General features: G+C 34.8%; 1 protein-coding gene across 4 annotated transcripts in view; it reads right to left on the reverse strand.

Annotated features, from left to right (window-relative positions):
• Nucleotides 1-658: 658 nt before the first annotated feature.
• PRKX (protein kinase cAMP-dependent X-linked catalytic subunit) overlaps nt 659-17,109 on the reverse strand; it is a 59,275-nt gene continuing 42,824 nt past the window's right edge. For 2 of the 4 annotated variants that reach the window (XM_064646541.1, XM_064646544.1), the window contains exons 6-9: nt 15,503-15,560; nt 12,931-13,008; nt 9,707-9,855; nt 6,601-9,280 (exon numbers count right to left, since the gene is read on the reverse strand). In XM_064646541.1, coding sequence (XP_064502611.1) covers nt 9,730-9,855; nt 12,931-13,008; nt 15,503-15,560 — 262 coding nt within the window. In that variant the 3' untranslated portion in view covers nt 6,601-9,280; nt 9,707-9,729. The other 2 variants (XM_064646542.1, XM_064646543.1) reach the window with 2 other exon arrangements.

A 17,109-nucleotide genomic window follows, 5' to 3' on the forward strand; every position in this document is an offset into this window, starting at 1 on the left:
AGCCTTTCATTTCAACTCTGTTGAAGTTAAAATTATGAGAACGATGAATTATATTAATAATAAGAAATTATTTATTATTATTAATGGTTGTTTGGAAAACTTTAAAATGGAAAAGGTTTAATAGAAAAATAAATGCTTTATTTTTCAGTGAAATACAAAAACAAAACGAGGAGCAGTGTACATTTTATTTTCTCAGCTTTTGAGGACAATTCTAAAAATGTCATTTGAGATGAATGCAAAATCCTGTTTTGTTGGTTTGTGTGAGCAGGAGGGCTGGGCCAGATGACTGCTAGAGATCCCTTCCAACCTCAACGACCCTGTGCTTCTGTGAAATGGTCAAGTGAAAGTCAAAACTTATTCCTAGGTATTTCCTTCCCCCACTTCAAATTAGTCTACCTAATTTGATCCATGAAGTCCTGAGTCACTCTGGTGTAACATAAGGCACTGCGTATGAGATTCTGACAGAAAACTTTCAAAACCAAGGATATAAACACTTCCTCTCTCATTCCTGAGATACTGCTGTTCTTTAGTTTCAAGTACTCTCTCCATCCCTAGAAGCTGCATCTGCGTTAAATCAACCACTTCATGGGTGGTGGTGTTTTTTTTTTAGTTAGTTTTGGTTTTATTCTTATAGAAAAGGATACAGTATCAACAGAAATAAGCATTGAAGATTTTTATTTCACACAGCCCCTTTTCCAATTTGAAAAAAATTAAAACCCCAAGCAAAGAAAGGCACACTGCCTAAATGCACTATGGTGACCCCCAGGCAACAAATGCAATGCATGTATTTTTCCCCCTTGTTGCCACAGGTAAACATTTGTTCTGCAGTGTTACATCTCTGTTAGAGCATTTTGTATAAAATAATTTTTTCACCCTACCTAGAGACCCTCTTTTTCCAGCCAGTTACATAACCCCTACTGACTTCTCACTATTCAAAACATGCAAAAGGAGATAAATTGGGTAGATGGAACAAGTGCAATTAATAGGAGAAACTGTATCTGATTCTTAAACTTTGTATCTTAAGACCCTGTTTTAAAGAGTTTAATTTAATCATATTACTGGAAACCCTTTGAAAGACTCTAGCATGATAGGATTTTTTTCTCTTTTGTTTGTCTACTTCTCATTCATAGTCTTTCATGAGTCTTACAATAATGCATTGTTTCAATCTGTAATTTATTGCTGCTATCTCCCATAACACCTTGAGAAGAAACAGGATCAGAGATTCTTTCAACAGGAGAAACAGAAGTGAACTCCACCAATGTCACCCTCGGGGCAATAGGGAAACAAGTTTGAACATTAAACAAGCACTTTCAAAACAATACAGGAAAATACAGCTATGGACGTCTTTAAAGGGAACTAGCTAAAAAAAGCCAGTAAATGCAACAACTTTTTGGGAACATGTGAAACTATACTGTAACTCAAACCTGGTTTTCAAGGTAGCTTGTATTTTTCCTTCCAATACATCATATGCTATATGGTCCTATGCAGAGAAAAAAAACTCACCCAAACAACAAAACCCCCACACTTTTGGACAACATATGTTCTTAAAGCCATTGACTGCTTCTACACTCTTATTGAAGCTTTTCTCTTTTTCATTGCTCGAAGTTATGCCAATCTCAGATCAATTAAAGAGACTTAGAGAGAAAAAGTTATGGAATGAGTTATTTCAAGTAGGATGAACTCTCCACTTAGTGTACAGAATACACTAGAAACTTAGACATTACAAGGTAAATGACTCAGTTGCATTTTTTATTGTATTAACTACTATTATTGCGGACAGTTTGAAAACAGAAAAAAAATCCAGCACAAAGGTTCATAACAAAGCTAAGTAAGTTTTAGTACTGTTCATGATTTTGGCACTGGCATGTTAAGAAAGCCGATTTGGTTTTCTTTTTTAATTACAGTGACAAAAATAATCACTTCATTGTTTGATCATTGAACGGTATTTTGTATTTGGAAATCTGAAAAATCTTTTGTAAATCTTGTCTGTCACAGGAAGCCCAATGGAAGTTTACTTCCTTGGCTGATCTGTCTTCTTAATGAAGGCTATTTCACTCCAGGAATCCCATCCTTCAGTAAGCACTACCTATGAAAAGGTTTTTTTCCTCTGCATAAAACCCAGAAGCTGAAAACTGTTTTGTATTGGCAACTTCCTTTGACATCCACGTGTCACACATATAGAACAAAACCAGTAAAAAAGCTTTCTTTTAAAGCTGGAAAGCCTCCTTTGCTTAAGAAATGTAACATGTCACACGTCAAACTTCAAACCATTTAATATTTCATATAAACACTGTGACCAAAAAGAAAACAAAAAAGATAGGGTTAACTCCTTTTCCATCCAGGTGAACACTGCTCTTAGGAGTAATAGGCCAGATTTTATACTTCTGTCAAAGACTTACACTTCAAAGTGATACCAAAGGCATTTAGAGTATAAGTTAATGGCAACAATCAACAATCTGTTTTCAGAAGATGACTCCTAACATGTCCCACCTCATCAATTTTTTAATGAAAGCATCCAAGAAAAGTCTGATACAAAATGGAGGGCAAGCTGTGAGGCATTCAACGCAACCTGGGCAGTTTTGAGAAATGCCCTGTAGATATCTCAAGCTTCACTCAGAGCTACAGCTGTAGCTACACTTTTTCTACTACATAATTATTGACATCCCAAATCTTCGTTTGCGAAGCTAAGCCATGAGAATTATTGACATGTGGGTGGAAGAGAGAAATGGAAAGAAATCTTCCTCTTTTCATTGCTCATTCAACAGCTTCCAGTGTTAATACCCAGCTGAAGAATTGAAATCAGCCTACGTTCATAATAGCTGTTTATTCAGAAAGTAATACTCTACTTCCAACCTGAAAATATTTTACATCCAAAGCTTTGCAGAGATTTCCTTTATTTGATTACTAGTTCAGTGTATTAAATAATTAAAATTTTAAACAAATTAACATATTAATTTTAAACTTGCCATATTTTGCATGTAAATAATCATCAGCTGTATAGAAAAAAATATTAAAATAGCAAATTACTGACAGAACCTAGTTTCCAAATAGACTTCAGATATTTTCACAATCCAGAAGTTACCTCAAAACCAAGGGTCAGCAAGAAAAACTGACTCTAGAGTAATGGTCACTCACGTTCTGATAGCCTGCCTAGAAAATTTATTTATAAAATAATAATAAAAAAAACAACTCCCTTTACTCAATGGCCAGACAGTGATATTAAAGAACAGATTCAGTCCAGTCCCTAGCAACACTTGCCCAAGTGATCCACCACCACACTTTCCTTCTTGCATCACCAAGATTTTGCTGGGGATTACATGAGTCACAGGAGCTTTATGTAAATATTTTAAAATGGATTCAAAATGCGCCATTTGAATGTTATTTTACAGCATATTGCGGTAGTCTTGCTCCCTGGTGGCAAATACCTGCAGAGAATAGAAGGACTTCAGCTACACTCAGCTATTGAAAATTCCTTTTCAGATAAACTAGTAGAAGTAGCACTTTCGATCCAAAGTTCAGGTCACAGCAGGGACACATTTTCTCCCTGATCAGCCAGAGTAGTGGACTCACTGCTGCTACAGTGGTGACAGCAGTGCTAGGAGGAGCAAGCGTCGTGGCAAAGGACTGCAGTGCTGCTGCAAGTCACAGGCTAGTAAGGAAAATCCTAAATCTGATTACATTCAAAACACAAATTTATTAATCCAGAACAAAATGCTGTTCTCCTTGATAATGCATTTCAATATCAACTCCCAGATCAGCTTTATTCATATGAACACAAAATAATTTACCTACTTATTAGGTAAATAATAATAATAATAATACTTACCTGTGCTTATTTTTTTTGTAAAACCTCTTATTAAAATGGGCTTGACAAAAAACTAAGAGCAGAATGTTAAGCCATTTATAGCTAGCATGCATCAAAGGAAACCGTTTATCAGTACAAATGAAAGACATGCCATCTGTGAATGTTTTATTTACTGTATTAACACAGCCCAGCAGCCCTACTTCAGTTAAATGGTTTTACAAGCACCTTGATTAGAAGAGGGTCCTAAATTCAATTACAATTTCTTTGTAAAAGAGAAATTAAAATCAGGCCAAAGAAGCTACTAGATATTATACACACAGTTTGAAACACTCCATATTTCTGGCATTTGTTCACCAAACTTCAGAAGCACCAAGCAGCTCAGAATCTTTTATTTTTGTATCCTAAATCAAAAAATGAGCTAATGTTATTAACTTCTGAAGAAATGTGGACTCAGAGAAAGCTGCCATTGTAAAGCTCAGAGTTTTCCTAAGGCTCAGTCCTAATATTTGCTAAGCTGCTCAGTCACACTCTCACAAAGTTTCTGAAAGAAGAGACTTGGGCCTTCAGGGTGAGAAGACTTAAGTTCAGGCTCTGAAGTAAGACTGACACACTGTAGGCTTGAGCAAGCTGCTGTTTTCTTCAAGTGAACTGCAACAGTACACAAAGCACAACCACCTCCTCTGCACAGCTTACACTTGGACAGGATGGAAAATTAAGAAGATGACTGTAAAGCACCCTCCTTCTCCAACCAAGAGATTTTAGTATCAAGGACTCCCTAAACTAAACCAATTACTGACTAAAGTTGAAATAAACTCTGGGTCTTACAACTGTCTTTTAGTATACAATATTGAGAACACAATTATAGCTTGACAGTCAGCATAAACCTAGAACTGGCACAATTTTTTCTGTGTTTAGTGGTAGAATAAGTACATGTGCAAGTATGTACTGGTGAGGCATATCAAGTTATTTCTTGAATTAAAGTGCAATTCAAGCTTATTTGTTTTCCCAAAATAGTTTTATCCCATTCATTTGCCTTCTTTATTATCAGAGTCCAGAATAGGGACAATATGCTGGAGGCAAGAATAAAAAAAACACAAAATAATAATCGCTAGTTAGTTAGTTGTTTACACATTACTTTTCAAGGTAGTTATGATACATACTCTGATTAAGTAAAAACCAGTGCAGTAGAGACAGCACCTGCACAGAACCTCAGAGCTTCATCTACTAGAAGGCAGGCCTGCATTTTTTGGTGTTTTGGGTTACATATCAGTTTTGGGATGTCTCTCAGAGACTTCAGTGGCCTGAATTACAGACACAGTAAGACGTGTTCAACTCTCAGCTGCCCTCATTCTTATTGGCATTGAAACAAATGCAGAAAATCAGATAAAACCACCTTAAGTCAAAGCTCATATATTAGCCCTACGTACTGCTGCAATTTTCACAAAATAATAGTTTGGAATATTACTGCACAAAACCAGAAAAATATTTGGATACATAGAAATAAATTCCTACAAATCAGCTTGCTATAAGTTTACAATATTCCTGGTTTCAAGGATAAATACGATTCTTGACATATATTCATGTGTGGTAGATTTTGAAGGGTAGATGGAAAGCGTGTGTGGAAGACAGAATGGAAAGCTAGTCTGCTACTGAGGACAGCAGTACTGTCTCTGTGAAAAGCTGTCTTAATTCTGAAGCTGAGACTGTAGCAGCTAGCAGGAATTTGCACAAGAAGAGCTTGATATGTGCATTATGTAGGAATTCACGAAGTGCAGGGCAGGATCCCATTGTAACAGTGCCAGTGGCTTTCAACCATTAGCAAGACTTATTGGCCCTGCACGAGTGAAAAAGCTTATTTTAAATGGCCTTTACTGGGTAAGACGGAGTTACACATGCAGGCAAAAAAGATACACTACTCAGAACAAATGAACAAAAACTCTACCACATGGCTGGGTTAAGAACAAGATGCTAAACCAAATTTTTTACAAACATCCTGGATTCTTGTTACTATTCAAGAATTTTGTATGTTTTAACTGAGCAGTTCTTTTGATTCATGTCAAAGATATGACCAAAAGCTTTCCAGGGCTCATTGCAGTGTTCCTTCACTTTCCATTAGCAGTTTGTTGAAGCACATAACATAGTGGTTTATTACAAGAGGAAAAACATCAATGCACAAAATTTAGAATGAAGCAAGGCAGAAAGAAAAACTGTGTTACAAAAATGAACATTTAACTAGTACAAACTGTATCCAGTTGACTCTATGACTATGTAATTATCTCTGCGAGATTAAGATATCTAGCGGGCAAGAAATAAAACACATTTTAGCCAGGAAAAGTAATTTAACATCAACAGCTAAACAAATTTTGCTGAAAATGGACTTTTCAAGTTCTTAATGGAAGATGAAATAAAGGTTTAGTTAGGTGTGCTTGACATTGTAAAAATATTTTGATGCTTAAAGAAACAAATTGAAATGAGTGTTCTGGACAGTGTTCAGGTCATTAAGCTATGAAAATGTCAAAGCAATTAGGGTCATATAATCAAAGTTAAATGAGAAGTCTGAGTTAACACTTTTCATTATTGATGTGCTACTTGAAATGATTTTGAAAATATACTTTTTGGTGCTTCTTCCACACCATCTGAAGTATGTTCCAGCACTCCTATCTTGTTCTGGAAAGACTTAACTCCTAGAAACAAGGAACAGTTGTTTTTCTGCTCCGTCTCCTCTCCCCTTCATAATTTTCTTGGATGAAGAACCTCAACCTCCTCCCAACACAAATGGAAGCAAACTAGATTAAAACATTTAAAAAGATATAAAGGTTTATTAAATGAATCCAGATTTGACAGATATTACATAAATTAACAGCAATAAAGTTTTACTAGGGTTTATGTACAGATCACAGTGATTTTCATTGTGCAATGAGGGCTGACTTTGTAACTTTGAACAGTACTTATACATGTGAGCTACAACAAGCAACCAGCAACATACAACGTTAGTTCAAGTTAACCTCGCAAGTCTAGCAGTTCAAACTGATTATGCAGCACACAAATGCCTGCTTACCACTATCACTACTTACTACACAACAGAGTATTTATAGAGCAGTCAAAGTTTGCCATAGAAAAGTGCAAAACATAGAAAGTCTGTACACAGTACAGTACAAAAAGGAATCATGCTACAGTCATTGAAAGCTGAAAAACAATTCTATAGCATAGGAAGCACTGCATCACAACTCTTCTGAATGGCAAGCAGATGGGCTGAGGAACAGCCATAGCTTAATTGCTTTCAAAACTGCAAAATCCCTGTTCATCCATTTAAACATAGTTTAGTACCTATATTTGACCCATTGACAATGACTTTCTACAGTGGAAGATCACACTAGTTAAAGCTCAGTAGCACACATATTCATTGATCAAGCTAATTTACAGAAAAATTTACAGCATGTTCTTCATTGAAATCATGAAGCATTTATATAATTTGGTTACAAGGCAATTGAGTTTACAATGCAAGTTAATCACTTAAAACCTCAAACTGGGCAATTAAAAATATATATATATATGTATATATATATATATATATAAAACTCAAAAATAAAAAGGTTGTTTTTTTAATGTTTAACATTCTTGTTCACTGAAGTGGAATACCAAAGGCCTAAGGGCTCTTTTGCAAGACAACAGTCCTTACGCAACAGTCTGTATGCAAAAACACCTGTTAACAGAAGCAATCAAAGTAAAATGAACTTCAGAGAATACCCTACTTGAATAGAAAATAAAAAAGTGTTCCAGTCTTCTTAAAAAAAAAAAAATAAATCCATAAATCCAGAGCTCTTAGTGCAGTGTATATCTGCATGAACTCTCAGACAGAACTACATCAGTGGGCCATGAAGTCCCAGCAAAGACTTAAAATAGGCTCACTTGTGCAAATAAATTAAATGGGCTGGTAAGAGTTCATTAAGTCCAAGACTGTAGAAAAAAATAACTGATCACTTCAAATAATGCTTAAAAACAGTTTGGTTGTAGTTTTTAATTCAGAATTTGAATTAAAAAAAATCTGAAAGCAGTTTTGTCCTAGAAAGCATTTGACGAGGTCAGTAGTTACAGGAGTATGTACACATGGCTCTGGAAACAATGTAAAGTCAATGTAATAATTTTTTGCAATTGAAGCACTTCAAAATCAATTCCTCTATATTAACACAAGCTTCACAATATGTAACCTCAAAAAAAAAAAGTTAAAAAAAATTCTAACTTGTATACAATCTACCTTCACATTCATGTGCATTCATATACACAGATCCATATGCACATGATGATATTTGCTGCTACTTAAAATGAAGCAATATTGCAAATACTTCCAAAATACAGTGTACTCAAGCTGCTAGAAAGATGTTAGAGCAGGATGAAAAAAAGACTCCTTACATCTAGGGTTTGAACCCTATACATATGAAATTCCTGGCAGCAGAGACTTCGGGACATTTTTTAAAAAGCAGGAGCAGAAAAATGAGGCTTTACTATATATTCAGTCTTCCCTCTGATATTCTGAAGCACCCAGCATTCAACAACAACTATTTCACTAATGAAAAAGGTCTGTTATGGCTCATGCTTGGAGAAGACAGCAAGCTTGAGACAGAACAACTCCTGTAAGAGCTAGCTAGAGACCTTTTTCAGTATGCACTGAACTGCATGTTTACAGTGAGTCTTCATGTGAGGAATCTCATTTCAGACAGCGTAAAATCATTCAAAATCCCGGTTTGCAAAGAGACATAATTGTAACAGAACTTCTTGAATTAGCCATTAAGATGCACCTTAAACAACAATAAAACATGCCCTTGTCTTTCTGCTTTCAAGTACTATGGTTGCAAGTGTGAGGCATTGGAAATTTTAGGTACAAATCTTTTTTGAAACGTAATTATTTTTATTTTTTACAAAGAATTATAAAATGTATATAAGATGATGAAAAACTCATTTATCCTTTTTAAGATTTTTATTCCTAAAGAACTTCTTGAAAAACATTATTTGAAAAATAAAAATCATAGACTCTGCAAAGTACAAAAATTTACATCTTTGCACAATTCCTGTGCTTTAGTTGTTTTGTATTCATTATATACATATATACTAATTTGTGCTTTTAATTACACAAGTTTAGTATAAACTTATAAAATTAAGTCTATGAGTTAACTATGCAAAAAAGATCTGAGAATAGCAGGAAACGTAACCATAAGTTAAAAAAAATAAATCCTAAAAATACTATTTTAGTGAGTCTACTTCAGAGTAGACTATCATTATTACAATTAACTAAACTAATGTTAAATGTTTACAGCAAAAAATCATTCTTGCCTGCCTCCACCTCTTTAGGTATTTACTATATACTAATACACACATGTGAATTCAGTATCATTCTTAGCTACAACGAAAATTTTCATTTACATATGAACTCCATCATTCTTCAGACTTGCTCTTAGGACTTCAATTTTCTTCCAGCTTCTAAGACAAAAAAAGGAACACAAAACACAAGGTGGAGTATGTGAACTGAATAACAAGTATCAAACTATCACAGTTAAAAGACAGAATCCAGGGTACAGAATTAATCTGAAAATCTTATTCTTCTAACTAAAGCCTGCATTCTTAATAGAAAAACCTTGCAATTAAGAACAATTGCATTACCTTATCTGTCAAATCAATCTAGATATTTCTTTTTAACACATTATTTTAAAAGATTTAAGGACAGGACTTAAATATCTCTATGCAAATAATTCTTCATCACTGTAGAAAACCAAAGCCTGTGAGATAAACGATCTTTATCATTCCATAAGCCATTATGAATGAAAAGATGCAATTTCTGAATATGGTTCTCAGTCTGCAATGTTTTCATTTCATTTCATTTCAATGGCTCCTGACATTTGGACATACCTCATCCATTGTAGATGTTGCTTTCAGAAGTTCTTGAAAATTTCTAGATCTTTTGGAGGTACTGGAGGTGTCTTATTCCAGTCATCTTCAGGATAAGCTTCAAAATTGGAAGTATCTCCATCATTGGACACTTTGGGCACTATAGGAGGCTAGTCAGAAAAAGCACAACAAAAATGTTAGTACAGTTTCCTCAGTGATCTTCCCCCATCATATTAAAGCAAAAATTCTGTAAAAGACCAATTAAACAAGCGGGGTACAGATTTGCAGTTCACAGATTTACAGTTCACCTAATAATGAACGGCATGAGAGAAGCCTGCAGAAACACATACACATTCCCACACCTTGTCTATTTTGCAGTTAAATAATGTGGTTAAAACACACTTATAATATAGAGACTTATGTTATTAACACCGCCTCTAGCTGCTTTGCAGACTGAAGATAACTACTGCAAAACATTACTACAACTAGGCTTCCAGGCACATGCCATCATAGCATAATCTGCCACTCTTCTTCCTCACTCTTCCCATCATCTGTGGCCTATGCACAGAAAGGAATGTAATAATATTAGGTTCCTTTCAACTAAGAAAAAGTCATCATAGCAGTCAGTGTGGGAGATGGCTTTCTAATTGAAGGAGAAAAGCCTCCTCTTCTCCTTGGTTTTGAATAGATTGATCAGTTTTAAGGTAGCTGAAATGACTAACTTCTCTATATCTCATACTACCTAGTAGGTAGTGCTTTTTCCTAACCTAGCAATAAATTCAAACAGGTAAAGAAATTGCTGCACCGTAAGTCATTTCACAAGGATGGCTGTAAAAGCAACTTAATTCAAATGGATCTTCTTTATGAAACCTGAAGGTGCTATGAGAATTATCTGTTTTCTCTTTCTCTCCTCAGAGGACCCTTTCAATTTCAAGTACTGCCCACCAGCTTCACAGTACCTGTAGTTTTTCCTTGTTTTATATTTAGCATTCATATGACTTTACCCTTCTGCCCACAGGCTATGAGATAAACCTCCTTTCTGAAATATTTCATTAATTGCAGAGGTTAATGTAAGACAACCCCCTTTTCTGTTTCTCAAGGGACATTCATCTCTCTTAACCCCTTCTCAGCAACTGAGAGCTGAACTATCATGTGAGTCCAACAGAACACTTTAGAATGAGAAAATCTTACAGATGATCAATGAACTGGCTAATACAAGTTATACCACAGACAGAACTATAAAGTATAGCAAAATGTTACTCTGCATCTCCTCAAAAAGATGAAGGTTTGCCTTCCACTGCTTATGAGACCTTATCTGATTTTCTGGGCTTTTCAAATCGATGTCATCATCAGTAGGTTTTAAATGGGAAACCAAGGGCCCCCGAGAGGTGATACTTCTAACCTTCAGCCAAAAGCAGAGTCCTACTTTTGCACCCAGCAGTCTCAGTACACTGCCCAGATGCTTAAAAAATGTGTAGAATCTGTTCTGTTCCAGAGAACAGTCTGCTCCACTGTGGGCAATGCCCATACCCCCACCTCCCTGTAGGTATTTTGGCAGGAAAAAATAGTTTTGTGAAGTGACACACAAAAAGAGACAACAAAAGAAAAGAAAGAGAGAAAGGATGATTAATGAAATTATTTTCTCTCTTTCAGCCATTAGTATTATTTATATAATACTGATACTTAAGACCTTATTAGGATGATGAATCAACGAGTCATTTGTACACTAGAGAAATTCACACTTTTTACAGGAAAAAGGGAGCATTGTGTGCATTATTTCATATTTTCAATCTCTTCATCAGTATGAAATACAGTGAGATTGTAAAAACAAATTCTGAAGAATAAAGTTGCCTCTAGAAATCACCAAGCAAAATTCTGACCCAATTCACATCCCTGCTCTGAAGTTTAGTTAAGCAGTGTCTTGTCTTCTAAAAACTTAATGTAATCATCACAAAGATTAAGAAACAAGTTTTAGATTCACAAGTGTGACAATGACTCTTCTTAAATTTTTTAATTAAAAAAAAAATAATTTTTTTTTAAATAAAAATGCCACACAAAGGAGGTTTGGACCTGAGACGTTTGACTGTACATCTAACAATCAGGTTTTAATTTGTTTAATTTATTTGTTATTGATTTGGCAATAGAGAAGGTTTTCAAAAACTTCAGAATTTAAATACTTATAAAACAGGTTATCATCCAGATTGTGGTTTTTTGCAGATTTCCATGAACAGAATTTACAATAAATAACTTGCAAAATGTGATTTCATTACAACACATTACATAAAAACGTGTGTAGTAATGATTAAAAATAAAACAAATCCACAAACTTAAAAATGTATGAACTTATTTCTGTTAAAGAAAAAAGTCATCTACAGCTTTGTATTAGGATGTTGTTTACAAGAATGCATCAAGAACATTTTAGTCTCTTCTAGTTTTTTGCAAGAACTCAATTTAAGATAACTAGGCAGAAATTAGGTGTAAGAAACTAATGCAAAAAAAAGAAAAACAAACATTTAATTGGTACTTGATTGACTGCATATGGCAACCTCTGTTACAGAAAATCACTGCTGTAAGAAATCATATGAGTTAGAACTCTGGGGAAGGAAAGAAAGAAGGTAGTTTTAGTTCCAAAGGACTTGAAAAAGCATTTTGTAATGTTGATAGCTTTAGCAAACATCTGCCCTCATACAATACTAGAATTCAGTGCTGTTAAAAAGTGTGTTAGAATCACATTCATAAATCCTTCTCTTTCACCTTCCCTATTCCTCCTACTCCCATATGCTTTACATTTTGTTAAAGCATTTACCTGAATTGAACTTGGCACAAAAATTTAAAGCCCAGAGTAAAATACTTCCATAAATGTAAGGGCAAGGAAAAAAAGAAAAAGAATAATCAAACCAACAGACTACCAATCCCCTCCACCCCCCTAAATAAAAAACCACATACAAGTAATTATTTATAAACCCCTAAAACTGAAAACTAAATGTTGTATTAATTAATCAACATAAGGAAAGCAGGCTTTTTTTTAGACATTTTGTAAGTAGACAAAAATGCAAACAGTCATACAATTAATTCTGCATTGTAAAAGGGCAAATATGCATTTAATTACTGAAGTGTGCATATAGACATTTAGTCATACACACACAAACACACAGATGCAACAGCCAACAAACCTTCAACAGATCAGCTTAAATGAACAATGAGTTCTCCTTGTGATGTCCTACACAGTATTTCGTGGAATATACCTTTAGTCTCCTTTGAGGTACAGCGTCCCAATCTATAGACCTGAACCATCGATGTCTCTTCACATCATCGGCTCCATTCTTTAAAGAAAAAAAAAAATCAAAATAACTATTTTGTTAGTTATAGGTATTCCAAACCATGTATTTCAGCATAAGACCTGTGGTATCAAAGCAGACTAACAGTCCATCCTTTTTTCTTTTTTCGGGTGATAATCATTAAAAAATCTACAGTATAAATTCATAGTGTTAATTCCCTAGCAGATCCTGAGTTCCAGCAATAAGACCCAAATGTTTGGTTTTTTGTTTGTTCGTTGTTGCTGTTGTTTGTTTGGCTTGGTTTTTTTTGGTTTTGTTATTTGTTGGTTTTCTTTTTGTTGTTCATTTAGGTTTTTTTTGTTTTATTATGTTTTGGGGGTTTTTTACATTCTTCTGACACAATGCAGATCAAGAACAGGCTTTAAAGTACCCTCAAAACCATTCACTACAGTTCTATTCACTTTTGTATTCTCCGACATTTTTATTCAGATATACTTTCTAATTCTTACACTAATAAAAAAATAACTGAGAGTTGTTGGTGTCTTAAATAAAATAACGTCTGGGAAGCACAAAGTTTTCTCAAATATTACAGAAGTTTAGTGCTGACAGTAAGAGATTCTCAGTACTGTTACAGAAGTAAATATATTAGAACATTTGTCTTTATTTTAGATATACAGTTAAAGGTGCCTGTTTTGATTATGTACATAAGGAACAAAAATGTCTTTTTCCTCTTTCATGATGAAACTTGTTTCAAGCACAGGCTCATTCTCAAGGGATTAAGCACTGGGGAAAAAGAGCTGGTTCTCTGTTTCAGGCCTGATCACAGCATAGCACTCAAGATCATACCACATACAACTCCACAAAATGAAGCATATCACATATTTTCAGATTTATGTGGAGTGAGACTATCCATTGCCTCATATCGTATGAGGCATCAAGAAGAACAGTATATCACCTAGTTCCCTCAAAAGCAGATCTGTCTCAATGCTTCACTAGAAACCGTCCAGCGGAATTTACCTCTTTTTAAACCAATTACAATCATGGAAAAGGAACAGACACAAATCTGACCTACTGCTCCCACCCCAAAGCCTGCTTTTCATTAGAACTGGTTTTGATTTTGACATTTTAGTCAATTGCAGGGAAAAAGCCCAAAACAAACCTAAGCAACCACAGACTAAAACTGACCAAAACCAACACAAAAGCCAGCTAAACACATTTTCTAAAATCTATGTTTGAATAAATCAAGGTTTGCTTTTGTTTTTGTTTTCCTTCAAAACTGTCAAAAGATATAAATATTTTCACTGATCAATCAGTTTTAAATTTTCAGCTTATGAAATCCTCCTGCTTCCACCCCTGAAAAACACTGCAAACCATTCTGAAGGATAAGAAAAACATTATTTCCTGGCTTTTCTTGCCAGTCTGACTTTGTGCCATAAAAGACTCCAAAAGAAAACCTTGGACAGCTGGTTACAGCATTTACACTTATACCAAAAATATTTTAAAGACACCTGTATGACTGTGCATCTTCTAGTTTCTTCACCTATGTGCACTATTCAATGTGCTTTGGGCAAAAAAGTAAACCACTAACCTCCCTTGCCCAGAGAAATAAAGATGTTAGCTGCCCCTAAAGAAATAAAAGACTACCCAAGCTAATTTCGGTATCTGCCACACTGTAAGAACAAGAGCAAGTCAACAAATAAAGGATTAATTTACTTTGCCAGAAGGGTAAATTAACCCATACTGAGTTTGTGTGGTGTTCTGGCTAGCCTGTTAAAGTACTTGAGCTAATTCACATGCAGCTGACTGCTCACTGAACTACCAATCACAGCTGTAGAATCAAATAAGTTTGTCATACAGCTCTCATCGTCTTGACATCACACTGTACTACATAAGGACAGCTCAAGAGAATTCAGAGGACTGCTTTGTGTTTCTCCTTAACATACCACAAATACAGGTGTGTTTCTGAAATGCTACCCAGGACATGTGAGCACAGTCTCTAGTAAATTATTACTTTCAGAAGTCTCTTCAGATTAGGATGCCTAATTCTTCCTGGGGGAAGACTATTTGGCTGTGCTTAATCAGCCCCACCAAGACAATGACCAAACATCATGGTATTACAACAACCCTTATACTCTTGAAAATAATTTTTAAGCTTCAAGTATGATTAGTGCTCCTTCCAGGATTAACAACTCTAAAGAAAGAACCAAATGAGCTGGCCCTGTGTACTACAGGACTTAATCCCAAGCTCCTGGTCTAATCTAAGTTTTCAAAATAATGAAGGGGGGTGGTAGTGGTGAGAAGGGAGGGGAACTATTATGAAGGATAGCATTAACCCATATAGGAGTATGATTTTCAGAAAAACAGGAATACACAGACTAAACTTTGCATTTGGGATTGCATAACCAAAGTAACATATGGGAAACTGTAACTTTCATGCTTATAATAACAAAAGCTATAGAAGAGCTGTTCTACATCTTTCCTACAGAATTCTTTCGACCTGGTGCTGTGTTCCGTGTTACACCTAACATTTTACACTGACCTTCATATTTCCTAGTCGTCTTGTTCTGTCAACCACAAGCAGCTTCTTAATAAGGTCTCTGAAGTAAAGAAAATACGTACTCTGTTAAACAAAAGTTATTTATATTTGACTGTCACACAAATACAGACCTATTTCCCTTTGACCCATTCATTTCCTCATATTTGAGAACATTTTAGAGGAAATGATAAAAGAAGAATAACCTGTTTCAAAAGGAACTTGCAGAATTCTTGCTCTTTCAAGAAACAGAGGAAAGAAACTTTCTCCCTCCTTTGTCCCTTGCCAAGTAGCACTATTTCTTTCTTTGTATTTTTCTATTTTGCTAGGCATTCCAAATCTCAAAATGGATCTCAAACCTCTTAGTCAGAACACAGCCCTAATATATATAAAGCAGATAACGCTGCACCCTTAACTTTATGCCAAATATCCAGAGAAACCATGAAAGAGCTAGTCATCTGCTTAAAGCTAGCAACATCTGTAAGCTTCATTTCACTGAAAATGAAAATTATCCCCTGAGATTCATTGAACAGTTTTTCAGAAAGTTAAATCAACATTTTAGTAGTATAGAGACATAAAACTCTTCCATTTTAATAGCAAAATACTTTGAATATTAAGCACCAAACAACTACAACATAAATCAAAAGTATCATAATCTATTGAATTACCTTTATTACTTATGAGTTGAGGAAAAAATATAGCTTTGTATTTCTGCAAGCAGTTACTTTTTATCTCAAAGATTTTGCTGTTTTTTGCATAAAGTACAATGGCAATAAAGAACAAAAGTTTAACCATCCTTATTTCTACAATCTCAAATAGACCTGAGAGATGACATACTGTATGAAATGCTGGGGATCTACAGAGCGTGGCTATTTCTAATTTTTAACTTTACAAAAAATTTAAAAAAGTGTCAATAGCCTTATTTACAGAAAAGAACGCAAACATAATAATGATACGCCTGCCTCTCTCCAGCCCTATCTGTAACACCTACTACCCAAAAATCAAAAGAGTTTTGCGTCACCTATCCTTGAAATCACAAAAGCCTATGCATAAAGAATATACGAACTGAGAGGGAATGTGCTGGATTGTTTGAAAAGCTGTTGTATTTGGCAGGAATACAATTCTAAAATTCAACTGGAAAAATATTCAATTGCCAGATAAAAGAATAAAAAAGGCCATGCTGAAAGCAATTTTTAAAACTCTCATGATCATTCCAGACAATCAATGTTTGGACTAGATTAAATCATGTGACCAACTCCTTTTACAGTCACCTTCACAGTTCTTCACAGACAAGACCTCTCCTTACGGAGGAGTCAGTTATAGAATTTTTAATTAGGAAAACCCATTACACCTGCAATATACCTTTAATGACTGCAAAATACTATAAAACCCACACATGCATATATAATACTGCATATTGAACTAGGCCTCTGCTATCACAAATTTAAGTTGATTTTACACTAGAACTTCTGAAGTACCAGAGTTCATTCAAGTAGTTATATTGAGAGAGATTTAAGTGGTACGTATGTATACAAAACAACAATTCAGTGTTTGCTTCCTGCTCTCCTAATTTTCACTCGTATTAAATTATCTCATTCTCTTTCTCCTCTTTA

Source organism: Pseudopipra pipra, chromosome 2, assembly GCF_036250125.1.
Source record: "Pseudopipra pipra isolate bDixPip1 chromosome 2, bDixPip1.hap1, whole genome shotgun sequence".
Lineage (NCBI taxonomy): Eukaryota > Metazoa > Chordata > Aves > Passeriformes > Pipridae > Pseudopipra > Pseudopipra pipra.